The sequence below is a fragment of the Zalophus californianus genome, chromosome 10 (assembly GCF_009762305.2).
Source record: "Zalophus californianus isolate mZalCal1 chromosome 10, mZalCal1.pri.v2, whole genome shotgun sequence".
NCBI classification, from domain to species: Eukaryota; Metazoa; Chordata; class Mammalia; order Carnivora; family Otariidae; genus Zalophus; species Zalophus californianus.
The window spans coordinates 857,037-883,642 of NC_045604.1; the positions used below are offsets into that span (position 1 = coordinate 857,037).

General features: G+C 59.5%; 1 protein-coding gene across 1 annotated transcript in view; it reads right to left on the reverse strand.

The window, feature by feature from the left end:
* Window positions 1-3,499: 3,499 nt before the first annotated feature.
* The window catches only part of KCNN3 (potassium calcium-activated channel subfamily N member 3), a 128,390-nt gene continuing 105,283 nt past the window's right edge, over window positions 3,500-26,606 (reverse strand). The window contains exons 4-8 of the mRNA XM_027613344.2: window positions 25,661-25,802; window positions 18,094-18,204; window positions 9,805-9,932; window positions 8,615-8,684; window positions 3,500-4,293 (exon numbers count right to left, since the gene is read on the reverse strand). Of these exons, the coding sequence (XP_027469145.1) occupies window positions 4,003-4,293; window positions 8,615-8,684; window positions 9,805-9,932; window positions 18,094-18,204; window positions 25,661-25,802 (742 nt within the window). The 3' untranslated portion in view covers window positions 3,500-4,002. The remainder of the gene's footprint in view (window positions 4,294-8,614; window positions 8,685-9,804; window positions 9,933-18,093; window positions 18,205-25,660; window positions 25,803-26,606) is intronic.

A 26,606-nucleotide genomic window follows, 5' to 3' on the forward strand; every position in this document is an offset into this window, starting at 1 on the left:
GCGTGGCCACGCTGGCGGGCCTTGGCGGGGGCTGCCCCACGCCGACCGGGAGGCCCCCAGACCGCTATCTAAGGTACCGAAGCCCAGCGCCGCCGCCGCCGCATCCACAGGGGCGGCACGGCAGACACTAGTGGATCCTTACTCTGCTTTGAAGCAACTTCCAGGGAAGTAGAACGACTGTGTAGACCGGGGACATATCTGAGGATTTAAAAGCAGTAACTTACAGAGCAGGAACCTCTGGTAGTGCAGTGACTTCCTGGTGCCTCGCCGGTGCGAGCAACACTGTCTTTTCTGGGATGAAACACTGACTCCTAATTTGGGGTGCACTGTTGGTGGAGGGACACCCTACAGAAGGAGAGAGGGCCTGTGCACCAGCCCCGCGTTGCTCCATGCTGCACTCGCTACGTAGCTGACACGGAACCGATTACTTTCTGGTAACTCCTGAGGACGTTCAGGTGCACAGCGGGGCGGGGGCGGGACGGGAACGCGGTCCGGCCGCTCTTGACGCCCCTGTCAGATCTGCCAAGTACATCGCACTCCAGGATAGTAACTCTCGTCTTCACGGTACGCACAGAGAAACTGAGGTGTGAGGAGGTTACATTAATCGGCCGAAGATGTGGGCCCGGCCTGAGCGCTTATTTCCTCTGATTCTGTATCTCTAACTTTCTTCCTTTTTCCTTCCTTTACTCACACGGAAATTGCTGAAAATCTAAGGGGGGGGGGATCCTCAAATATATTAGAATCATGATTTCTTCAATGCTGTTCCTTCTCGGCCTTTAATAAATAACAAGAGCTACAGGCGCTCACTTGGAATTTGCTGGCGCCTGTGTTCTCCGAGCCTCTGGCGCATGGGCTTGCTGCTAGGCCCGGCACCTGCCGAAGTCATTGGTGACCCAGGGCCTCACCCCTCTTGTTCCGCGGCATTGCGTGAAGCATTTTTAGAGATAGGATGTCATGAAGCTGCATATTAGGAGCAGGGCAAGAGCAGTTCAGACACTTTATGACAATTTATTGATGATGATCAGACATAGGTGGCCTTTGACCCAAAGGTGCAGATTTGTATTTGGACTTCAGTCTAAGGAGGACGGAGCCCCTAGTCTGGTAAAATTTACCAACTGATGCTATGTCCTGAAATTCCACGGAGACCAGTGGTCTTAAAGTATCACAGTACGTCCCTGACTTTACAGTACACGAGGCTAGAGTATGGCTTACGTGATGAGGGGTGGCTCTGCAGTTTTTATTCAAGTGTCTAGATATTTTCGGGACCATTAGGGTTTCTTACCTGTCACTAAGTTATCAGAAAAGTCATAGCGGGGTTCTGCCACGGGGCCGGCCTTCCAGGATTGGGCAGAACTCAATCGGTTCAGTATTAGAGCAAGGTTATTGTAACGAAGAGTTTTGACATAGAGCCAATTCTTGAGAAGCTAACGAAACCTCCTCTGCCACTAAAGTTGAGAATAAGGAACAAGAAGGCACCTGCCACCGTTTTCCATCTGACTGTGATGCTGAGGCACAGCGGAATTAGCCAGAAGATGGGCTGTAGGGAGAAAGCCTGGAGGGGCCTACACTTTGGGTAATCAATACTGAGGTCATCAGGGTTGATTGCACTCACGGAGAACGGAGCACTTCCCATATAAAGCTGAAACACGAGGACGGCGAAGCAGCCTCCCGGTTACCATCGCAAGGCCAAGAAGCAGGTTTGATCACTGCTGTTAACCATACCAGCTGTTGCACTACCAATAGGCCAAGTCGTGCCACGGACGCCCACGTGTCCCCGGCATGCCAGCAGCCCCCCTTACCAGGTCTTCAGGGTTCACTGAGGTGCACAGCATGAATGAGTCATCCACTGACCTGGGCGGGTCAGCGGCATCTTGCGCGTCGTTTTTTTGAGGTTAAGACTAAATCCCTGTATGTGTGCACACGGAATGGAGAGGGCAAACAGGAGGGAACGGGGAGGGCTGTGGGTCAGCGACCAGGACGGGCGCACGCAGGGCCACCTGCCCTCGGCCTGCCCCTTGTGAGATGGAACCCTGGCCGCAAAGACACTGCACGGTGACTGCATCTGCACGCACATCTGTTTCTCGGTTCGGCCGTACGTCACTGAAACGGGAGCACCGTTCTTGGGACACAGAGAAGGAGGGTGATCTTTCAGAGAATCGACAGTTAAAAGAACAAGGGAAAAAACAAAGAGCCAGCAGCAAGTGTGGTGTCTGCAAAGCAGCCAATGGAAATGCTCCCAGGAGTCACCAAGACGAAGACAAGACCGTGTGTGGAACAACGGCAGGGAAAGGAGATGAAAGGGGAAGTTTGGCAAGAGACCAGGTCTGGAGCTAGTAGCTGGGCTCTCGGGTCAGCCACCTTTTGCCACCTAGTGATGTCCTTGCCCCCGGAAGACCTGGCCCAGCTCTGATGTCAGGGAAGTGACAGTGTCCCGTGCACAGCGAAGCCCCGCAGAACAACCGTGCCCAGAAAACACCCTGATGCTCTGCCCGAAGCAGGTGAAACATTCCACACAGTCTCGTCTAACTCCCCACCAGCTGCAGCCAGAGACCCCACAACGAGAAGAGCGATGAAACACACGATCGTTGCAAACGGTCACATACAGAGCAATGAGAGATGGCGTCCACGTGCCTCACCCCCGATGCCGGGTGCTGCGCTGGGTCTGGATGTTTCTCAAGTTTCTTGGCGTTTGAGACAAATTCGAATGGTTTTTGCACCAAGATTAACATGGCACAGTAGAAACGGGCTGCTGACAGATCCATGTCACCTCGCCTTACCCACAAGCCTCCCTAAGGGCTCCCTCATTCTCAGATTCTTTCATCCTGAGGTGGTCTCAGGTCAGGGAGAAGGGGCCACGCAGGCCACTCACCACCACACGTCCCAGCTCAGCAGCTCTCGGGGGGCGGCACTGGACCCCTCTGCGCTCCTAACCCTGGGATGGGAGCACCGCTGCTGGATGAGGGTGGCTGAGCGGATCCCCAGACCACGCTCCTCCTCACGGGGGCCTCCCTGGGCTGCACCTGTGTGTGCACGCCCCCTCCCCGCACATACACACGCAATTCACCTGCTCCACCGGAACACAGCGGTTCGGATATAAGGAGAAAATTCTGCACAGCCTGTTAGTTTTAGAAGGCTGCTTATCTCTCTAGAACGCCAACAAGTGTGGCTGGGCGTTCATCTCAAACCCAGCAAGGGCGGTACCTGTCCAGGGTAGGCACCTGCATTGTTGTCTGAAGGGGCCTGCATCTTCAGCGAAGCTCAGAATGTGCCCAACCAGCAAACTACCTGAGCTGAAGGCACCCACACTCGGATTCAAACCAACTCCACATGTATTTGGTGCCTACTGTGTGCGGGGTGAGGTACCAGGTCCCTTTTTCTTCGGGTCAAACTCAAACAAGGAAAGACCTGTGTTGAATGTGGGGGGTGTGTGCGTGCACACACTTGCAGACACACAGGAAAATCTGGCTTTTTATTTGTCTTTTTTTTTTTTTTTTTTTTAGTCTAAATTGGGTTTTATGACTGGTTAAGGTACGGGAGGAAAGAATGTCTGTTTTGGCAAGTTGTGGCTGCTCTTCCTTTGTCTCCCAGAGGCTTCCTGAGGCCCCGGTGCTGAGGGACCCCCGCCCGAGCCTGACGCCACCCCCGTGGGACCCTCTTCCGGGCTCTTTCTCTGTTGGCTGCTTCATGCACCTGCCCCCCCGCCCCCCACGTGAGACCTGAGACGGAGCGTGGATTTCTGCTCTGCACCAGCCCTGCTGCCAGGGCCCGCGTCCTCTCACCTCTGCTTCCTGCTTCCAAGTAGAGGCACCTAAACAGAGATTAGATTTCTGGTTTCAAGGCATATCGAACCAAGCACGCTGAATGAACACGAGTTGGGTAGTTAGCTCGGTCTCTCCTCTTTACGGTCCCTGGTCCGATGGGTCCTTGATGGCAAAGTGACCAGGAGAGAGTTGATTTGCATCTTAAGACCTATGGGCAATGCTTCTGGAGTGGGGGGCTTATCTAGCAACTGCTTGAACTTGTGTACGGGGTCGGGAAGGAGGTGGAGCTGACCCCAAGGGGGCTGTCGGAGGCTGGGGGCGTGTGAGTAGCGCCCGCGGGGCCGGCCCGGGCCTCGGCGATGGCTGACAGGAGCTGCTGCTGCTGGTGCAGGGCGTCGGCGATGAGGAGGGGCAGGGAGCTGAAGCCTGCAGCCAGGTGCTCCAGCTTGGACTCCAGGCTGCCGATCTGCTTCTCCAGGTCTTCGCTCCGATCGTTGAGCTCTGTGATCAGGTCGTACATGATGTTCTGCATCTGTACAGAGAGACAGGACACTACAGGTCATCGCAGAGGAGCCTGCGATGGGAAAGTGAAATGCTCCCAAATCACAACGGGAGCGAGGTCCACACCCGCGCCGCCCGGTCTGGCCCACCCAGGAGAGGACCTGGAGGCTTAGAGGTGGGGGCGGGGGGCGGGCGGCAACACCCGCCAGGAGTCCTGCGTCATGGGGAAGCAGACGGGCGAGTCCCGGCGGGTCCTCATGTTCCTGCTGACCTGACCTCCGGGCTCAGAGGCTGTGCGAGAAGGCACCACGCTGGGCTGTGGACGGCGCGGGGACTTGCCGAGCCTGAACCCTGGCTTCCTTATAAAATAGGAGTGATAACCACACATGGTCACAACGCTATTGCCGGTCGGCGGTGTCCAGCACGGCAGCCAGAAGACATGCCAGATGCAGGGACTCGCCGCCGGTCGGCTCCGCATCCACACGCAGCTGCCACGGGTGGTCACAGCCCCTCCCCGCTGCCTGGTCCCCGAGGAGGTCTGCTGCCCCATCTGGGACATCCCTGCAGGACCAGTCCTCCCCCAGAGCTCCCGCGGGCCAGCTGAGGCCTTTGTCCATCTGTCGCGGTTCAGACCCCCCTCCCCAGCCCTGTGCTGCCTCCCTCACTCCCGAACGGGCCCCCCAGCAAACCTCCCGCCCCCTGCTGTCTCCCCGCGTCCCAGCGACCTGCCCCGTCTCCTATGCCCTGCTTCATACTGCACCCCACTCCCGCTCCTGCTCATCTGCTCAACTGTCCCTTTTCCCTCCCACCTTCTTCTGCGCTAGCAAATTCTGCTGCCCCTGGGGATGGGCCGCCGTCTCCCACTGGGAGGGACCCTCCTTCAGGGCCTGGACCTTCGCCTGCTGTGTTACTGATGTGTCTCAAGGGCCTAAAACAGAACCTGGCTCGGAGGAGACGCTCAACTAACAGACACACAAACATACATAATCACGCCTAGGGGGGTGGGGGGCGGGGGCCTGTCCCTGAAAGGTGTCGGTGGAACAAATGGATGAGTGAGGCTGGCACGGGTCCCTCCCATCCTGGGCCCAAGGTAGGAAACCCACCGATGGGGAGAGATGTTTCACACCACGAATTGTTCCCAGGTACCCAGAAGGTTTCTCAGTGCTCACCAATGAGACCCGTGTGGCTGAAGGGAAGGAAGGCAGAGCCCGAGGGCCCAGCCCGGGGCTGCCTGGGCGTGACCCCTGCAGGGGGCCGTGAGGGCAGGGGGCAAACGGGGGAGCCCCCAGGGAGCTGAAACACAAATGAAACTTGAAAGGAAGGCAATAAACTTGCCTTCTGAGAGTTAAGTCATAAAACTGGGTCAGAGCAGAGCTGAAGCGGGGGCTCAGGCCCGGGCGCCATTCCCCCCCGGCTGCCTGACCACACACCTGGGTGCCCCCCACACCCCAGCACCGAGCCCTCACACGGCGACCAAGCCACCGGAGCTCCACCCCGTGCCTCCCGTGGGTGCACTCCCGTTCCACGGTCCCGTTTCTCCCTCATCGGGCCACCTTCTGATGACAGTTTGGCTTCCCGCGATGGCCCGGAGAGCGCTCACCTATGTGACAGCTCCGCTTCTCCATAAATTAACGAGGGACCACCGTGTGAGCCGCAGCCCGGGGGTCCCAGCCCCTGTGGCTGCCGTGGTGGCCGTTGCTCTGTACCCCCTGCCCCCTCCCAAGTAACGTGGCGCTTGGGGCTTCTGGTCCTCTGCCGGTGACATCCTGACCCTCTGGGCCAGAAACTCCACGTCACTCCAGCAGACGCAGAAACCCCTGGAGCCGTGGCCCCGGAGTGGGGACAGAGGTGAGAGGGGAAAGCAGGTGGCACCGTAAGAGGGCCAGAGAGGGGCTGGGGAAGGGGCCCTCCAGAAGTAGGAGGGAGGCAGCTCGGCCTGGGGGCGCAGGACGCCCCCGGGGGCGGGGGGAGACCAGACTTCGGAAGGGAACGGGCTGCCTTCACTCGTTAACAGTCCAGAACCTCCATCGAGGGGCACGCTGTGGCCGGACGCCCGGGCCACTCACTCATTTGCCTGGACGGGGCCCGGGCCGCTGGGTCTCGGCCCCCGTGCGGTCGCTGACCAGCTGCCCGACCTCAGGGCGGCCACTTTGTTCCTTTGGATCTTGGCTTTTCCTCATCTGTATTCATAACGAGAACTACCATTTGCAAAACCTCCACATGGTTTACAAAGCTCTTGCACAGACACTGTTTTATTGGATCCTTGAGCCTCGGATACTAGGAATTATGTTTACGTTCCAATGAAAGAAATCGAAGCTAGCAAATAAAGACCCAGGTCCACCAGCAATGCGGCCGTGTCCCCTGCTCCGTGGTTGGGGACAAGGTGCAGGGTGGGGGGAGGGGGCACATGGACCCAAATACATGAGAAGCAGCCAGGGCCCTGGGTGAGTCTCCGGGAGGGAAAGAGTGGGTGGAGCCAGAGCCCCCCTCTCCTGGGCTCGCCCCTGTCCCTGCGGCAGCCCTGCAGAGGCCCCCTTCACCCTTCCCTGCACACCTCTCCTTCCAGGTGACTCGCTGTAGATTACTGATGGGGTTTCAGTCCCCACATGATTCACTGGGCCAGCCTGCTCTTCACGGGGCTGCATCTCTGTGAGGCGCTGTGGGTGGTACTGAACCAACACAGGCTTGAAAGTCCGTTTGCCTGATGTTCCCAGGAGAACATCAGCGACAGTGAGTCCTGCCAGATGAGAGGGAGGCAGGAGAGCCCGCTGCTTGTAGGAGAAATTCTGGGGGCACGGCATTAGACCGAGTACTCCTGCATGGCACTGGGTGGGTCCCCGGCCAGGTCTGCCTGGCACCGCGCTCTTGCTGGCCACAGCTGGCTGGTCTGAGTGCAGACTCGTGACCGGACTGGCCAGGCACCTCATCTCCGAGCCTTCAGAGCTAAGATCACCAGAAGGCCAATGCGTCCTCACCTGTGGCCAGAGCACTCTCTGGACAGGGGCGCCAGGGTCTGCCCGGGAGACAGAAGGCACAGTGGGGAGGGGACAGCAGGGGACAGACCTGAAGCGGGCTCTTGCACAAGAGGGAGAGAAGAGGGTGAGATGCATGCCCCCTGCCCCCCCCCCACCCGGGGCCTGAGGGCTGCCCGGGGCCTGTTCTCTGTTCCCTGGAGCCCCTTCCTCAAGTCCGGCCAGGCGCTCTGAGGCTCTGGAATGAGGCTTCCTTCTGTCATTCTAAGAAACCCCTCCATTTGTAAACCTAATTCCACTGCTTCCTGATACCCAAGGGTGTTAACTCCGAACCGGAGACCTCAGGGGCTTCCCTCCCACAGCCCGGTCTCCCCATCCGTCCCCCACGTCCAGGCTCTGGGGCCCGGCTCCACCGCAGGGCCCGGCCCAGGCACACAGGCCCGAGGGCCTCCCTGCACCGGCGCCGTCCCTGCCCCCAGCCCCCAGCGCCCCCTCCCCCGGCTGGGGAGGTCCTTGCTGGGGCTTGATCCCTCCATTGAACAAGGCGCCTGCACGTGGCCTGACAACTGGCAATTTCTCTGATTGCACCTCTTTTCAAAGGGTGCTAACTTGCCTGAGGGAGCTCCTCTGCTCACCCAGGGAATGGGTTCCATTATGATAATTGACATCTGCCGGAATGTTCTGCTAGCCTGGCCCCAGGCTGACGTACAATCTTTATGGAGGGGCCCAAGGGGGGGTTGCGGGCTGGGGGGAGCAACCCAGCTTGGCCAGCAGGGTGGCCTTCCGTTCCTGGTTGCTATGGCTCGCCAGAGAGGCGAGTTTCTTCACTGTATCAACGGCAGGTCTGAGTCAGCTGCGCAGAGCGGCGGTGTGGCGTCAATCCCAGGGCTTCCAAGGAGGGTTCTCTGTTTTGGCACCTCCATGCTCACCATGGGGACCCGCCTCTTGAGAAGTAAAGAAACGCACCCCCCACCACCAATTGGGGTCAGAAAAGCTGGTCTGTAAGGATTAGAGGAGGCGAGAAAATGAACTGCCAGGCGTTACCGTGTGCCGGGCAGCGTGGCCCCCGCGTCCCTGGGTGGGCCCAGCAGGCTGCCCCCCCTGTGCAAGCCCAAGCTCATTCTCGGGGCATCGCCGCGCAGCCTCAAGATGAGGAAGCTACTGAGCCACAGGCACAGACAGACCCGCGGCCGCGCTGACCGGGATTTCCATCAGTAGAACTCCCGTCATGAACTTGACCCTGGACTCCTTTCCCCAAGGAGAGGCTATCATTGCTCCCCTGGCCCCACACCGCATAGCTGGGATGTGGCCGTGTCCTCACAGCCTCAGGGGGAGGGCCAAGTGCCAGCACCTAAGAACGCTCCAGGTTCCGTCACTCACCTTGGACAGGTCCACCAGGGTGTTGGCTTGGTCGCTCAGCTTCCTCTGCTCCATCTTGACGCTCCTCAGTCTGTGGGAAAGAGTCGTGAGAGCCAGACTCCCCAAGTGCCCACGACAGCTTAGCCCCACGTGCGGATTCCACATCTACTCAATGTGCCTGACTTTGGAACCCAGCATGGGGACCTCGATCACAAGGCCTCGATCACAGAGACCTCGATTATGGAACCTCAATCACGGAGAACCCAGCATGGGGACCTTGATCACAGGACCTCGATCACGGGACCTCTATCACGGGGCCTCGATTAGGGGGGCCTCGGTCACAGGGGCTTGATCACGGAACCTCGATCATGGAGACCTTGATCATGGGGCCTTGATCACAGAGAACCCAGCATGGGGACCTCAATCATGGGACCTCAATCATGGGGCCTCGATCACAGGGGCCTCCATCACTGGGACCTCGATCACGGAGACCTCGATCACGGAACCTTGATCACAGAGACTTTGATCACGGGGCCTCAATCATGGGGGCCTCGATCACGGAGACCTCAATCGTGGGGACTCGATCACGGGGACCTCAATCATGGAGACCTTGATCACGGGGCCTCGATCACGGGGGCCTTGATCACAGGGCCTCGATCATGGAGGACTCGATCACAGGACCTCGATCACGGGGGCCTCGATCATTGGCCCTCAATCACAGGACCTCGATCACGGGGGCCTCGATCATGGAGACCTCGATCACAGGCTGCCCGGGTCCCCAGGAAAACAAATCTCATCTGCACGCTGCGACTTCCACCTCCTCACGCGCTACTGTCAGGCCTTCTCCCTGCCTCGGTGCCGCTTGAATGCCCTCCTCCCCAGATCCCCTTCCTCCCCACTTCTCCACCCTACTTTCAAGTGCCTCTCTTCCGGAGAGTGCTGACCACAGTCGGCTCTGCTCCCAAGTGCCACGTGGGGGTGTGTGTGTGTCACGGGGACTGGGGTGTCCCGCAGGCTCTTACCCTTCTCCCTGCCTTAGCAACCTGCCTGGGGCCCACCGGCTGCGGGTGCCATAAATAGGGAAGCAAACCGATCTGGGCCCGCTCACGCGCCCCGGTGCTTGTTGGGTGCCCCACACGGCTTTCTTCCGTGTTTCCAGGTCAGGGAGGGACTGACAGAGGCACAGGCCGGTGGGCACCCTGTGTACTCACTGGTGGATGGCCTGGAGGAACTTCCGCTGGTGCTTCCTGACTTTGGCGTGGTCGATCTTCTTCAGCAGCTTCGTGTGTTTGTAGATCAGCCACGTTTCCCGGAGGACGTTGGCGGCAGCATTCTTGATCTGGGGAAAGACAAATAAGGCAAGTGGCTACCAGGTTCGTTTTCCTAGTTTCACATACTCTGTTTTTCGTGTGGGCTGATACAGTCTACCTTATAAGGACATGGTTCTGCCGAGATGTGTTGTTTCTTCACTGATTCATGAACTCTTAGAAAGGAGGATTACAATTCATCCCCTAGGACTCCCGTCTTGGACACAGCGGACGGGCCGGAGCTGTTTCTTTCTTAATTATTTCAGACTGCCCCTGGACCGCATCCCCCAGACCCGGGGGGCCGGGGCGCCCTGTGGACGAGCAGAGCTCCACGCTCCACCTGAGATTTCCTCTTACTGCACAGGGCACCTTTCCTGGATTCGGATACTGAACAGATTTCCTATCAGCTGGAGATTTTAAAAGGCTGCTTAGAGGAAATATCTTTCCCACAAACGGAGCCAGAGGCCTCCGCCAGCCCAAATGTCCTTTTTCAAACGGCCAAAAACATTTACACTGTAATTTTACACGTAAATGTAATTAGCTTAAAGCTGACACCATTTCAAAGCAGTGTCTGAAAATCAGTGAAGATATGTAGGTGTGAAGCCAACGGCGCGACCTCGCCAAGCCTGGCAGCTCCATGGGTGCGGCCACCGTGCGCTCGGGCACGTGCTGTCGGCATCCACCCGCATGGAGACCACTGGCACCACCGGCCGTCCACTGAGCCTGACGCATCGATGGCATCCAGATGGCAGGGGACAAAGTTTTCATCCAAACACAGACATCTTCGGCAATTAGGAACAAGAGCAAGAGGAAACATTTCTTATTAAGCACAAGCTAAACAGCTTTTTGATGACTTGTTCGCCTTTCTGTGAGCCATGCAAATTGGCCCAGGCCCATGGGCCCGGGGCCTGGACGTCTGTCAGACAGCCGGGAAGAAACCGAGTCACCAGCCAGAAAAGATTTTAACGAAACCGGCTTTTTCAGACTGACGTCGCAGATGGGACATTGTTAAAAGGCTGAGAAATGTGGGAAGGCCTGGGAAGCAGTTTTGCAGGCTGATAACTTTTGTGTGTGTATGTTTTAAAAATCTATTACCAAGGCTGGATTATATTTTTCATTGGCGCTGAAGTGATGTTTTTAAAAGAACAGCTAAGTCTTCTCAGAAATGTCTAAGTGACATAAACACTGCTCTTTTGTTCAGTAAAAATCCATGGTGAAAATGGTTTTTGACAACTTAATTGCCCACTTCTGGTACTTCCTGGCCTGAAAGGAAGCAGGTGGTGGTGAGCGGACATTGGAGATGGTGAGTGTCCAGGTGAGCAGAGAGGCGGGGTCTGTTGGGCCCCGGAGTGGACAGGAGCCTCCCGGACGAGGGAGGGGGCACTTGGGACATCCCCCCACCACCCCGGCTCTCTCTGCAGAGTGCGTACCACTGCCGGCTTCTCCTGATGGGTGAATTCTTCAGTTTTCCTGGGTGCTTAGCTTCCAAGGAAGGCCTCACAGAAAAACGGGAGAAAAACCCTCCCTCGGCGGTTAGGACGACTAGCAGAGCCCCCGCTCCACATGAGTCCTCCCTGGAAGGCTGGAGAGCCGCGGAACGCCGGGGCAGATGGCCTTCGACATGTGTCTCAGTGTTGGTGGGGAGCAAGCAGCTGAAATGGGGAAGCCTGCAGGCTCAACCCTATTCTTCCAGTTAGTGAGCAGTTTAGGAATAAATGCTTCATTATCTATTGGGTGGGAGAAATAAATCCTTACCCTCAGGTGGTCGGGAGGCCCAAGGAGGCGCAGGTCTGAGCACTTCACGTGCATCTCAGTTACTCCTCCCCCAAACCCACTAAGCAGGGACTAAGATGTCCCCATTTTACAGAGGAAGAAACCGAGACACATAGCAACACCAGGAAGCTATGAATGGTAAACTGAGCCAACATGGATTGAAGTGTTCCATAAACTCTACACACACAGGTATTAGTTATTATCAGCCCGAACCCCAATTTAAAATAGGAGGACATGGCTTCAGAGATGGGGCGTGAGCACAGAGTCACATGGCTAGCCGGCAGCGAAGTCCACACAGCAGCCCTGTCCAAGACGAGCGGAATGACCTGACTGGACCTCATCTCTACACAAACAGCACCATTTCCTATTTCCTAGGATCAAGGACTTGGAAAAACATTAGCATTTTTTCTTTTACTCATCAGGGCCCTCACTCAGCCACATAACAGAGTGGGGAGCCCAGGCCCCACAGCTCACTTCAGCCCAAGTGCGAGGCTGGGAAGTCACGGCCGGCCCGGGTAGCGGACACGGGCCACCACAGCATCTTTATGGGTTGCAACAGGAGGCCCCTGTGTATTCGGGAAAGCGATGTTAAATGCCAGCCTCGGTGCTGACTCTGAAATGAATTGACAGCAAACAGTCTGGCACAAAGCTAAGTAGATCAATTACTGCAAGAGAAGAAGAAATAGGCTTTTAAGGGCACTGTGCCCTCTGACGCTGACAGTAAACGCCACAAGCAGGGCCTCCGACTACGTCATATGGCTGATGACTTCGAACGTCACTGAGGAGGGAGCAGCTGAGGTCGTGTGCCCCTCCTGGGATCCGCTGAGCTCCGGAGGGGGGCTCGGGTACCCTCTGAGCTCTCTTGGCGGGTAGGGGTACCAGGGCCAAAAGCTGCTCCTGGGGAGGATCAGGGGCCGCGCCGGGCTGAGTGAGGCTGGCCACCGTCAGAGGGGTCCTGCCTGCACGCGGAAGGCTGGCTCTTCTGTTCCCCAAACATGCAAGCACACAAGCTGATTCCTTGCTGTGTGCACACGCTCTCGACCCAAAACGTGTGTGCGTCCCCTCTGACGGGGGCCAGAGCGTGGGCTCAGTGACCTCCAGACCTGCCCGGGCCCCGTGCAGGGAGGTGGCGTGAGGAGCAGTCACGGCAGCTGACCCTGAGCTCTCACTGTGTGCCAGGTTGTGCCCACTGCTTCATCGGCCCCCAGAGAAGCCCCACAAGGGGCTGGAACCCCCTCTTCCGCCCTGCTGCTGAACCTCCGTGAGACTCAGGTGACGTTCTCATTCCTTCAAACAGCAAGGAGCACCGACCACGCAGACCCCGTTGTGAGAATACTGTAATGAACAGGCCAGGAGCACCCCGCGCTGAAGGGCTCATAGTCTTGCCAGACCGTAGGCGGCCTCTAGTGTCAGTAGTAAGCCGGAGCTTCGGGGGAAGAGGCCGCACGTGGCAGCGATTGCACGGGGACCCGCCGGGCACAGAGCCTGCCACCGGCTCTTCAACTCATGGCAGCTCCACAGTGCCCTCCCCACTGGTTGTGAGCTTCCTCCAGCCCCCACCAGAGAAGACATCACAGAACACGCTTGTCTGTTCCTTGGTTCTTGACCCGATTGCCCATGCCCGCGCCTTGCCCTGGCCACCCCTCCCTGCTGCAGGGGGACACGGGACAGCCTGGGATGGGCGCCTCCAGAAGCCTCAGGGAGCCCCCCGGGACCCCCAGGGAAGAAATCACTGGCATGCCCGGTAGCTTCCAGAAAGCTCCCCGGGGCGAGGCTGGAGAGGGGATGGGAGAGAATGCGGAACACGCCTGGCAAGCGGGGGTGACAGAAGTCAGTTCAAGGAGCCCCTGGGTCGGATTCAGCTGAACAGCGCGCTGGCGAGCATCACGTCCGAGAACCTGCAGGCCAGCCCTTCTTCAGACACTTGACTGAAGGAGTCCGTTAGGGAGAGGAATGGGGAGGAGGGCCTCGCCCTGACCCCCACAGACTTCCCGCTGGCTTCCTTTCCTCTTTCCGCTCCCACCCTCTCTCCAGCCCATCCAGGCCTGTCCCGTGCCCCTTCTCGGGCTTCTCCGCTCGCACCGGGAAGTCGGCCCCAAGGCTTGGAATGGGCCTCCACTCTGTGGCTGGCAGGAGCTTGGGGCAGGAGTGAGGAGGGGAGGGTTTCTGTGGTTGGACGCTGGAGTTTGGAGCTCCTGGCCCCGCGCAGCATGGTGACGGATGGTGCTCAGCTGTACGTTGCCGTCGATGTGATGCTCAGCCGGTGTGCTCCGGACTGGCTTTTCTCACCGGCAGGCCTGGGACCCTAACCACCGGGCCAAGTTCCGAGGAACTGACTGCTCTGGAAAACCCACAGGGCTGTGGCTGGAGGCTGTGTGCAGGCCTGAGAACGTGCTGCTGCCCTAGTTAGCATCCAGCTAGCTGCCCGTGGCTGGGCGCCCTCGATCACCCATCTCTGGACCTGAGAGTCTCGTCCCTAGGACTCCTTCCCGCTCAGAAGCTCAGTGTTTGTAGGATTCTTATTAAAGAAAACACATCCCCTTGGGGCGCCTGGGTGGCTCAGTTGGTTGGGCGACTGCCTTCGGCTCAGGTCATGATCCTGGAGTCCCGGGATCGAGTCCCACATCGGGCTTCCTGCTCAGCAGGGAGTCTGCTTCTCCCTCTGACCCTCTTCCCTCTCGTGCTTTCTATCTCTCGTTCTCTCTCTCTCTCAAATAAATAAATAAAATCTTAAAAAAAAAAAAAAAGAAAAAGAAAACACATCCCCAACCTCTCTGGGACAGAGCTCTGTGACCCAGATAATTTACAGGCCCTTTCTGGGGGAGGATTAGTATTTGATAACTGATCCACCTATTACTTGACAAGTTTTTAAGAGATTAAGACCTGTGATGAGTAAATCCTTGAATTAGCCTGCTGGAAGAAAAAGTTTTTTCAGCAGGATTATGATAAAACTTTTACAGTTTCCTTAGCACTGATTAGTAGGTTCAGGGGATTACTAAGGGTTTTGAGCAGGGTGGTGACGTGTTCATAGCTAAGTCTTGGAGCCCCAGGGGACCCACAGGGAAGCAGAGCAGGAAGACCAGGGTCAGGGAAGCTCAGGGAGGGGGCGGTGGCGAGCACCTGTGACAGCTTTAAGTGTGGTGAGCAGAGGGCCTGGGGAAGCCGGCATGTGGGAACAGCCTTGGCGAGGTCAAAGCAGGCTGGGGAACAGCTCAGGCCTCGGGGTCCAGGGCAGAGAAGAGTCCCAGATGCTGTAAGTTCCCAGGCCCGGAGACCAGCGAAGTCAGGAGAAGGAACAAACGTAGGGAAGACAGGGGTTTGGATTTGGTCTTACTCACTGGCCTCAGGGGAAATGTACTTAGATAAAGTACGTGGGGCAAGAACCCCTCGTGGCAAGGGAAGGACACACAACCCTCAGCCCGTGGTACACGGCTGGTGCTGCCCGAGGTCCGGCGTGGAGCGTCGACGTGGCAAACGTAAGCCGCGTGCCCGTGGGCAGCCCTCCTGCTGGTTAGAAGAGGGGGTGCTCTCTGAGGGTGGGAGCCACCTGGTGCCCATCTTGGCGTCCCCGGAGCAGAGCGTGATGTCCAGCGGGCGACCTGACGATGGGTGTGGTTAGTTCCATAAAATGCAGAGACGGGGACATGCAGCATTGCGTGGGGGAAAGACGGAGAGCTAGTGTCTTTTTTCTCGTCTCTCCGTGTGGCGTTTACATATATATTATTTACCAGCCCAGACGGTAGCCAGAAATGACAGTTCTGGAAGAGCAATGGCACTGACCCTGTGAGGTCACTGGGAAGGCCTGACTGCACAAAGTGCAGGGGGTCATTGCTGCCAGAGCTGACCAGTTACACAAGTGACAGGAAGGCCATGGGTTCAGGGGAACCAGGAACTGAGCTCCTCCCCCGTGCCACCAGCCGGCCCTGCCCCCTCCCGCTCACACGGTAAATACACAAAACCCAAGTGACTCTCACCGGCGATGCGGGGCCGGAACCGGTACAGCAAGCCCGGCAGGACCCATAAACTAGAACGCTCTGTGTATTTTTAGGACCAATAAATTACAATTCTTCTCTCTCTCTCTCTGCTTAGGTTTTTGGAGAATTAAGTTTGCTTGCATTTGTCATAATAGATTGCTTTTATCTGTGGAATGCACGACGGTCCGCTCTTGAGAGGTTTTCTGATTATGCTGCGGTCGGCTCTCCGAGGTTGGGTCTTTCTCTGGTGCTTCACTGAGGTCTCGGAGAGAAGGTGCGCACCCTCGCTGGGCTCCGGGCGTGGAGGGGACAGGGATGGAGCCCCGGCACCCCAGGGAGAAGGGCTGGGCTCCCTCACAGCCTGGCAAGGGGAGCTGAGGCTCACACGCACCTTCCTTCCACCCGAGGTTTTGGAGAAGAACCTCTGGAAGCCCCAGGCCCGCCAGGCCCACCAGCTTTGAGAATCCTCCCTCTGCAAGAGCCGCCCCTTCACGCTGTTTGCTCATCTGGGAGACGTTAAAGAGACATTTTGATGGATTTAAGTGTTCTCAGAAAAGTGAGATGTATTCCGTTTAAAAAGGTACCTGGCGCTCATGGATGAGCCACAGATATTTGTTGATTTGATTTTCGGTCCCACTTTTCCAAAAAGTAAGTGGCCTTGAGGCTTTATAGAATTATTTTAGAGGACGGGAAGCAGCGACCACAGTGTCAGCTCCGTCCACAGTCGGAGGGCAGACAAACTGTTCATTTTCCCGTCAGGCGAGGGGGCTGGCTCTGCTTGGCTTTGTTTTCCTCCACTGATTTACGGGGCAGAAAATGGAGAAAGCGCGGGAATGGCATGCAGTACAAAGTGTTCTGGGGATTTCATGAAACAGACCGGACTTATGCGGACTGTTCAGGTCTCTGCTCTAGGGAAGCAGCTGCCGGAAGGTCCTGGAGGCAGGACTGCCCGCCCTCACCCCTGCATCACCCCTGGTCACCCCTGCACCAGGAGGCCGGGTGCCAGTGCGTCTGCGCACGGCGGCGCCGGTCACGTCGGTAATTTGCTCAGTGCGGAGCCGCGCTCGTGTGCGCACGCTGGGGCTGCAGGGAACCGCTGGGCCACAGGCTTCCGGGGGGATGCCACTCAGAAAGCCGCGGGCACAGCCCTCTGTTCCGCCATCTTGATGCTGCGTCATGCTCTCTGTTGGACCTCAGACAGCGAGGCCACGACGAGCCCCGTGCACCCGCCTGCCTGCCACCCAGGGAGGATGTTTGCGGGACCCGCCCCTTTGCACATCTGGGGAGCCTCTGTAAAGACGCCAACACAGGGACTCAAAGACCAGACCATCAAACCCCATAATAATGCTGCTGAGAAGCGCAGAAGCCTGGGCACCGGCGCTGGCCTCCCCGCCTCCCTTCTCCTCCCTGCCTCCAAGTCTGCTGCTAACGCTGTTTTCCAGGGCTGCAGCGTCCTCACAGAATATCTTCTCTCCCGTTCAAAACCCCAAACAAGCACCTGGTTGCTCGAGGGCCCCCAACCCCCTGCAGTCCTGAACCAGGAAGACGGGCCACAGAGGCCCCGACCCCAGCACAGGGTCTGAGGCTTGTCTCAGAAAGAGGAGTCTTGCAAGAAATCCTCTTGCTGACCTCTGTTCGGCCTGCAGCTCTAGAGAATGCTCCGTAAAAGCGGTGTTAAGGAACGGTTCTGCCTGCTCATCTGGCTGTTGTCCTGGAAGGGCCGGCTTCTGTCTCTTCTCTGACCGTTGAGCGGGTGGCAGACTTCCAGCAGCTGACCCATCTCCCCAGCCTGCATGCTTCCTCCTCGACCACGAGTGAGAAGCACTGCCCAGAAGCCCCCAAGGGGTACTGGATGATGACACTTTGATGAACACCATTTAGAAATGGGGGCTCTGCTGTGATGATCGTCTTTAATGATTTTTTAAAAAGAATTGGATTTAGATACAATATCGTTTTTAAGACTCTACTGGCCTCCCTGGGGCGCCCAGCCGGCTCAGTCAGAGGAGCGTGAGACTCTTGATCTCGGGGTCGTGAGTTCGAGCCCCATGTTTGGTGAAGAGATGACTTAAAAAAAACCACAAACAACCCAAGACTCTACTGCCCTTCCTAACGTTGTCTGACCTAACCAGAAGCGCTGCCTCACGCTGGGTGACCGGTTCAGTGCCGTTAGGGGAGGGGGTGGGTCACACCACCGAATGCTCCATTCAATTGTCAGGAAAATTTTTGGTCGTCTGAAACGAGCGCAGTGATTTAGTAGAAGACGGGAGCCCGGAATGCTGAGACGTCGCGCCCCCTGTGTGGAGGCCGCTCGCAGGTGTCTGGGCTCCCGGCCCCCCGACCCCCATTGAGAGGTGTGGCCCTGACCTACAGCACTCAACTGTCTCCTTGTGACCGGCCTCCACACTGGACTGGAGCCCCCCGTTAAGACGTGGACAGTGGTGTTTACCCGTTTGGTGAGCTGCGTATCCATCATGAAGTTGTGGACGTGCTTCTCCGCCTTGGTGAGCTCCAGCTTTCGGGCCACCACGGCCACCACGAGGGCAGTGCAGCCCGCACCCTGTGGGGGACAGAAGCGGGGAGAAAGCCCGGATTACAAGGCAGGCTGCAGGCAGAGGACAGCTCCCCTGCCCAGCCCACTGCGGGGGTCCAGGAGCCGACGGGTGCCCGGGGTGTCTGGCCGGTCGGGCCCTTAATGCTGCCCCCACAGAGGATCCTGCCCGGAGCTGACCTCCCGCTGGGAGAGGGGAGACCACTGAGTCTTCTGAAGACCAGCCAGTTGTTAATGGAACAGGGGTGGGGGGTGGGGCTGAGGCTTTGGGGGATTTAAAACAGCAGATAATCACTCGGTCATTGGCAAGGCTGTGCGGGTGGATGGTCTGGACACCAGGCCCCGTCTCCCTCTTGTTTATGCAAGCCCACCCCCCCGCTCCAGACCAAGGGGCCTGGAAGAGAAAAGGCCATGCTGATACCGGAGTCAGGGTGGTAGAGCTCCTGCCATGCACCCCCACACTGCACCCCACACTGCACCCCACACCGCACCCCGGGGGAACGGGTTTGGCATGAGTGTGCGAGCTCGGGGATGGGGCCTGTTTGGCACTCGGGTCTTTGTAGGCAGAGGTCCGGCTGTGACTCAGCACGAGGACCGAGCCCTTTCTCCATTCGTCCCCGAGACCCTGCAGACACCGTGGGGACACAGGCTCCCGCCCCAGGCCAGGGCTCCAGGGAGCCTGCAGCAGCCCTCAGTACTTCCCCCAGCGATGTTCTCACTCTGCGGGCGCACAGGGGTCCCACAGAACCCCCTCTGCAGGCCCGCGGGGCGCTAGCCTGACTGTCCGGAACTGACGGATCCTGAGTCCCCGAGGGCGGGCTTTCCCGCCTGCCCGCGAGCTCAGGGACGCCCAGGCCCGACCCCCACTCTCCCCTCTGCAGGGGCAGAAGTCAGTCCTGCCCTGCCTCGCCCCTGCCTCGCCCTGCTCTACCCCTGCCTTGCCCTGCCCCTGCCCCTGCTCTGCCCCTACCTCGACCCTGCCTTCACCCTGCCCCTACCTCACCCCTGACCTCATCCTGCCCCCGCCTCCCCGTGCCCCTGCCTCGCCCTGCTCTGCCCCTACCTCGCCCCTGCCCTCGCCCTGCCCCTGCCTCGCCCTGCCCCTGCCCCTGCCTTCACCCTGCCCTGCTCTGTCCTGCACACTGGCCTGAACCGCCCCGCCCTCCCTCATGGGAAGAGAGGAACAGTCTGGCCCTCTAGATGCCAAACTGTAACTGCAGTTGCCACAAGCCTGGCTTAGCACTGGGAGGTCCCAGGGCTCGAGGGCTCCATCAACAATGTTTTTGGCTCATCAGTCTAATAGAATAGGTTAGAAACAGAGATAGATGTTTTTCAAGGTACACAGTCCGCACTGCGGTCGGGAGGAGTGTGTGTGGCAGGACGGTCAGCAAGGGCTGGCTGGTGTAAGGCTTTGGCTGAAGGGGGCAGTGCCTTCCCCTAGCTCCTCACAACATTCCCTCTGGAATAATCTCCCATTGCCCAGTACATTTGGTGAACCACCCACTTCCAGCACAACAAACTGAACAGGACCGTGTCTCTGAACTTTCCTTCGCTGACCTCATCTTCCTCTCTTGTTCGGGGATGGCTGTGTTTTCCTGGCATCTGCATTTTGCAGAAGACTGTGCCCAATTTTCAAGGGATCTGTATGGGATGTTGGAAGCCTGGTCCATAGCTGTCGTGGATTTAATCAAGCCTCCAAAAGTAACACATGGCTTATAGGGAGCTGTTCTGGAGGGAAGAGGTGTTAGGTTAGGTTAACCCTAACCCTGACTCCATTCCCCTCAACCAGACCGAGTGCCATCCCTCTCCTTCGTGGGGCGTTCCAAGCCCAAACAGAGGGACTTACAATAGTGTTAAAAATGGGCCCTCAGGGGGGCGCCTGGGTGGCTCAGTTGGTTAAACGTCTGCCTTCGGCTCAGGTCATGGTCCCAGGGTCCTGGGATCGAGCCCCACATGGGGCTCCCTGCTTGGTGGGGAGCCAGCTTCACCCTCTCCCACTCCCCCTGCTTGTGTTCCGTCTCTGGCTGTGTGTCTCTGTCAAATAAATCAGTAAAATCTTCAAAAAAAAAATGGGGCCTCACTTGGAGGTGCCTCCCCAGGCTCTGTTCTCCCTCGCCTCCTCCAGGGCCAGCAGAGCAGAGGTCCACTTTAATCGCCCCTACAAGCCAGGGGGCAGAGGCACTGAGGAGGGGTCCCCCACTCATCATGCTGCTCTGGGGATCCCATCAAACGATCAGTCGTGCACCATCCTGGATTTCCAGGGTCTGGGAGAGGGTCCCTGGCCCCCACCATGGCTTACAGCCCAGCTGCTTGATTGCAGGGGGCTTCTAATTGGAAGCCAAAGTGTTTTAACTAAGGAACCATCTATTTTATACGATGAAGATAAATTTCTGCATGGAGACAGGAGGGTGGACTGGATTTAAAGATGCCAAGACTCCCTTGTGGCTATTTCTCTGGAGGGCACTGGGTTCTTAACCACTAAGTCTGACTTGAATAGACAGCAGTGAATACTCTCAACTTTATTTTTCTTTTAGAAAATCCATCATCAGGATGTAATTAGGGAAGTCACCAATAATGAAGCCTCACTTAGTCATTTCCATTAAGAAGCAACCTTGTGAAGATGGGGTCAGACATCAGCGACCTCCAGAAAGTGGTGGGTACCGTGCTCAAGTCCAGATGCTTGTCCTCTGTACAGTGTGTGTGAGAGATGGGGGGGGAGGAGGGGGGAGGAGGAAGGGGAGGGAGGAGGAGGGGGAGGAGGGGGAGGAAGGGGAGGGGAGGAGGAGGGGGAGGGGGAGGGGGAGGGGAGCAGGTGGGGGGGGAAGAGCAGGGCAGAGAAGGGGGAGGGAGGGGGAGGAGGAGGAGGGGGGAGGAGGAAGGGGAGGGGGGAGGAGGAGGGGGAGGAGGGGAGGAAGGGGAGGAGGAGGGGGAGGAGGAGGGGGAGGGGAGCAGGCGGGGGGGGAAGAGCAGGGCAGAGGAGGGGGAGGGAGGGGGAGGAGGAGGAGGAGGGGGAGGAGGAAGGGGAGGGAGGAGGAGGGGGAGGAGGGGGAGGAAGGGGAGGAGGAAGGGGAGGGGGAGGAGGAGGGGGAGGGGAGCAGGCGGGAGAAAGAGGAGGGCAGAGGAGGGGGAGGGAGGGGGAGGGAGGAAGGGGAGGGAGGGGGAGGGAGGAAGGGGAGGGAGGAGGAGGGGGAGGAGGGGGAGGAAGGGGAGGGGGAGGAGGAGGGGGAGGAGGAGGGGAGGGGAGCAGGCGGGGGGAAGAGCAGGGCAGAGGAGGGGGAGGGAGGGGGAGGAGGAAGGGGAGGGAGGAGGAGGGGAGGAGGGGGCAGGAAGAGGAGGGGGAGGGGAGCAGGCGGGAGAAAGAGGAGGGCAGAGGAGGGGGAGGGAGGGGGAGGGAGGAGGGGGAGGGAGGAGGGGGAGGAAGGGGAGGGGGAGGAGGAGGGGGAGGAGGGGGCAGGAAGAGGAGGGGGAGGGGAGCAGGCGGGGGGGGAAGAGGAGGGCAGAGGAGGGGGAGGGAGGGGGAGGGAGGGGGGGAGGGAGGAGGAGGAGGGGGAGGGAGGGGAGGGGGAGGAGGAGGGGGAGGGAGGGGGAGGAGGAGGGGGAGGAGGGGGCAGGAAGAGGAGGGGGAGGGGAGCAGGCGGGAGAAAGAGGAGGGCAGAGGAGGGGGAGGAGGAGGGGGAGGGGAGCAGGGGGAGGAGGGGGAGGGAGGAGGGGGAGGGAGGAGTAGGGGGAGGAAGGGGAGGGGGAGGAGGAGGGGCGGAGGGGGAGGGGAGCAGGCGGGGGGAAGAGGAGGGCAGAGGAGGGGGAGGGAGGGGAGGGAGGGGGGAGGGAGGGGGAGGGAGGAGGGGAGGGAGGAGGAGGGGGAGGAGGGGGAGGGAGGGGAGGGGGAGGAGGAGGAGGAGGGGGAGGGGGAGGAAGGGGAGGGGGAGGAGGAGGGGGAGGGGAGCAGGCGGGGGGGGGAAGAGGAGGGCAGAGGAGGGGGAGGGAGGAGGGGGAGGGAGGAGGAGGAGGAGGGGGGAGGAGGAAGGGGAGGGAGGAGGGGGGGGAGGGAGGCGGGGCACAGAGAGAGTGGGCTGGAGCAGAGACCAGACTGGAACACTGCAGCCCCGTCCTGAGTCCTGAACGGCCGGGGCAGAGCGGGGGAGGAGGGAGAGGCTGGGCGGCAGGGCTGAGGGAGGCGGGAGGAAGAGGGAGGCAAGACTTGAGTCAGGGGGCGCCTGTCTGGCTCAGTTGGTTGAACAGCTTGATTTCGGCTCAGGTCCTGATCTCAGGGTTGTGAGCTCGAGCCCCAAGACAGGCCCTGTGCGCAGCGAGGCGTTGGCTTGAGATGCTCCACTTCCCTCTCTCTCTAAAATAAATAAATCAGTGTTTTAAAAAAGAAGGTGACGGTCAATTTTGGCTCTTTGGCGGAGATGAAGGGTGCCTTATGGGAGCCCCTCCCTCCTCCGGGGCTCTCCTGCAAGGGGTCTGCTGATGCACGTTCCCGGGGACGGCGGGGCACCCGTGGGCAGGGCGCGTCCCCGCCGGAGGCGGCTCCAGGAGGCAGGGCGCACGGGCCTCGGCCAGCTCCCCCAACCCCAGCGTGGGCAGAGGGGCCTGTGAGGAGGACGGCGTGGCACAGACGGGGGCAAGCAGCCGCGGGGTGACTTCCACGGGGTCACTGCAGAGCAAATCCATGACTCAGACTTCCGCCTTCAAATGTGCCAAGTCCTGAGTCACAGCTGAGGGCAGCTAGATTCCTGGGTCCCCTCTGATTAGCTCCTACTCCCCAGGAGGGGTGGCAGGGGCAGGGTCTCCTGCCACCCGCCGCCCGGTTCGCGATGAGCAGGAGCACGGGAGTGGGCAGAGAAAGGCGTGGCCAGGCCGGGGAACCTGCCAGCTCATCTGCAGGTTTGTCCTCCACACCGGTCCTCCCTCTGCTCGAGCATCAGTGGTGGGGCCGAATCTCGGAGGGAAGCCTGGGCGGCTTACGCAGGATTCTGTCTCTGCAACAGGCTCCGTGGAACAACTGGTTTGAAAGCAAGGTGTTTCAGGGAGAAGCTCATCTTCTAAACCTGACCAGAAGCAGACGTCCGCGGAGCCTCCTTCCAGAGCGACTCAGAACGTGCCCCCACGTTCCCTTTGCAGTTCAAAGAGCATGTCTCCTGAGGACGTGGGGGGAGCTCAGTGTCCCCGGCAGACGTCCTACAGCTTTCGTCTATTTGTCCCAAACTCAGGAAGGGCCTGCGGAGCGAGCGCAGGTGATCTGTCCTGACACGGGGCTCCTACCAAGTGGTCTTGGGGGCCCTGCGTGCCCCTAGATGCCTGTGGAGCCAGAAGGCTTCCACGGCGGGCCCTAAGGGTGCGGCCAGGCCCAGTTCTGGAGACTGAGGGTCGACAGCTTTCTCTGTCACCGTCGTCATGATGCTCCTTAGGGAAAGATGCCGGACTTTGACAGATCGGCTTCGGTGGCCGGAACCCCTCCAACACACCAGGTCTGGGCCAACAACGTCAAGTTGCTCAGACAATTACATACCCTGCCTAATGGTTGATAATTACACCGTTTCTGGGACAGCCAGGAGAAAACAATGATTAGGACTATTTACAGCCCTGCGCACACACATCCCTCCCTCCCCTCTGGCGGCCTCGCTGGGCCCAGGTGTCCATGGCAACCGCACGGGGAGCCCTACCTGGAGTGCGGCTCGGCTGGGCTGTAACCACCGGGAGGGGCGCCGGCGGGAGGCAGGGGAGGGGGAGGGCGGCTCGCTCCGTGAAACCCTGGCAAGAATGACTCAGCTAGAAAAGTCACATTTGCTAGAAGAATGCCACTAAGTTCTTCCCTGGGGCCGACCCCCAGGGAGGCCACGGACCTGAACCTGGGTGAGAACACTGACAATGAACGCACAGTCCCTGAACACGGAGAGGTACGGATTTATGCAACAGGGTTTTAGGAAGAGAGAAGATGAAGGGCCTGTGCTGTGTTTTTAATAATGGGAGGGGGTACGGCCCTCCCCATCCTCGCGTTCTTCCGCTTTGACTCTGCGTCACTCCAGGAGAACAGCCCTGGCCGAGGTGCTGCACCACCCAGGAGCAAACCCCCTGCCAAAGACCCCGCCCCCGCCAAGGAGCAGGCGTGGGGCCGGGGTCCTGCCTCCGGCTGCTCGGCTGCTCGGCTGCTCGGTCAGAAGACAGTCCGGGAGACTCAGGGGAGCCGGCTCCCTGTGGGGCTCATCCACCCCCACCCCCACCCCACCACCCCCACCCCCACCCCCACCCCCCACCCCCACCACCCCCACCCCCACCCCCCAGCCTGAGAGCTGGTCCTGAGGCACAGAGCCTGGCGCCGAGACAGGAAGGCTTTGGTCTTCCGGCAGCATTTCACTACTTTCTGGAAGGATCATTGCCTGGTTCCTGGTGGCACCTGGAGTCCGGCCAGACACCTTTGTTCTAAGGCCTTCCACTCACCCAGGGTTTCCTGGGCCGGGGATAAGCCTCTGCTTAACTGCTGTTCCAGTCCGGCTGGCTTCGGCGGGAAGGGGCTTTGGGGGGCGGGGGGGGGCCGTGTCCAGGTGGGAGACGGCAGTGCTGGGCTCTCCTGCTCGGGGCCCCTGACCCTAGAGCCTCCTCTGCTCCGAGGGGCCCGCACTCAGCTGCCTGGTCACTGAGATCAGTGCCAGAAGGCCCCTGGGCTGGGGGGCGGTGGGGGCGGGCAGCCCCCACTCCAGGTGAGGCTTTAGTGGCCTTTTCGCTGCAGAAAGGAATTGTTCAGAAGGAAAAGTCAAAGGGGCACCAAAAGGAAAGATATCAACCCAAGTGTGGGGGTTGCAGAGGGGCTCCCCTGGGGAGGGCTGTGGTGTCCACGGGGGGCCCCAGAGCCGAGCGGCAGGCCTGTGCACCCCTACATCCCATCCCTGGCCTCACTGAGAGCTCTCTCCTCTGAGTTTTGGGGTCCCAGAGGGGGTCTGCCGGCCCTACAGGGAAGCGAGGCCCAGCCCTGCGTCATGGGGCCGGTGCAGGAGCGGCGGCGGCTTGGGGCTCCTCACTGCTGTCCACTGTCACCGGCAGCCCGTGAGGAGCTCAGGGCAGGCCCTCCGTCCCCTCTCTACCAGTGGCGACGGGCTCAGGGCCCTTCCCAGTCCCCCCGGCCCGGACTTCCAGTTAAGCTTTCTCAGACGGTCCCAGGCCTGGAGGGGGACCATTCAGGGCAAGCCCTGATGCCTACTGGGGCGAGCTTACAAAGGCAGGTGGGCTGGGTGGGGGTGCAGTTTCAGAGCAGGCCAGCCTTGCCTAGCCCGTTTTGGGGGGCCGTGAAGGAGCCATTAACTCTCCGGAACCGGGACCCATTCCTGTGTTAGAAGAGGCACTAAGCCCGTGAGAGGCATCTGCCTCCCCCTGCGCAGCGCGGGGCGTGTGGTAGCTGCCGGGCGGGCCCCTCTGTGCTGCTTGCAGCCCTGGAGGGAGGGGACACCGGGCAGGGTCAGGTACTCACCATGATACCGGTGAGTAGACAGACGCCCTTCCCACAGTATGTGTGGGGCACCATGTCCCCGTAACCGATGGACAGGAATGTGATGGAGATGAGCCACATGGCGCCCAGGAAGTTACTGGTGACATCCTGCTGGTCATGGTACCTGCCGAGGGGGAGACAAGGCTTAGTGGAGGCAACCGCCGGCCCTGGGGGTCAAGGCTGTGGGCAGACCCAGACCGGGAAGGACATGGGTCTTTGCTGAGGTGCCAGCGACCGAAGGCACCCCGACTCTGCCCGCCCGGTGCCTGGGGCCACCCCGGACCCCACCTCCTCCAGCTCGCCCCCAGAGGCGCACCACGCTGTAGACGCCCTCCGAGAGCTGGTGCCAGAGCTTTGGGTGAAATCATGCAGGAGTAAAATTTAGATGTTCCCTTCCCAGTGACAACCTGAGTGTGTGTGGATACGATTGATCTGAAATCACAGGCCCCTGAACAGGGGAGAATGTCCAAAAAAATCACCAACACATTTAGCAGTTTCCTCTAAGAAGGTTGAAGGGTCCCAGAGAAGGGGCTCCTGCGCAGGGTGCAGAGGGAGGCTGTTGCCACGGGGGTCTCGGGGCTGTTTGCAGGGGCGCTGGCGTCCTCCTGTGGAGCTGGATGGGGCTCTGGGCTCCCTGCCGGGGGGGGGGGGGGCGGCGCTGGAACGGTACTGCCCCGTCCGCTCTGCCCGGGGCCCACTGCGCCCCGTCCTTGCCCTGCCACCTCTCATGCCCAGACACCAAGCCCGCTGTGTGCCAGGCTCTGTGCCAAGTGCTGACATACAGACCAACAGGACACAGCCCCTGCCCCCAGGGCTCTCAACTCAGGGGAGGGCCGGTGAGGATGCAGACATTTGCAGAATTGGGTGCACAAGGTGCCTCTCAATCAGGAGAGAAAGGGCAGTGACCTTGACCCAAACACGGGCAGGT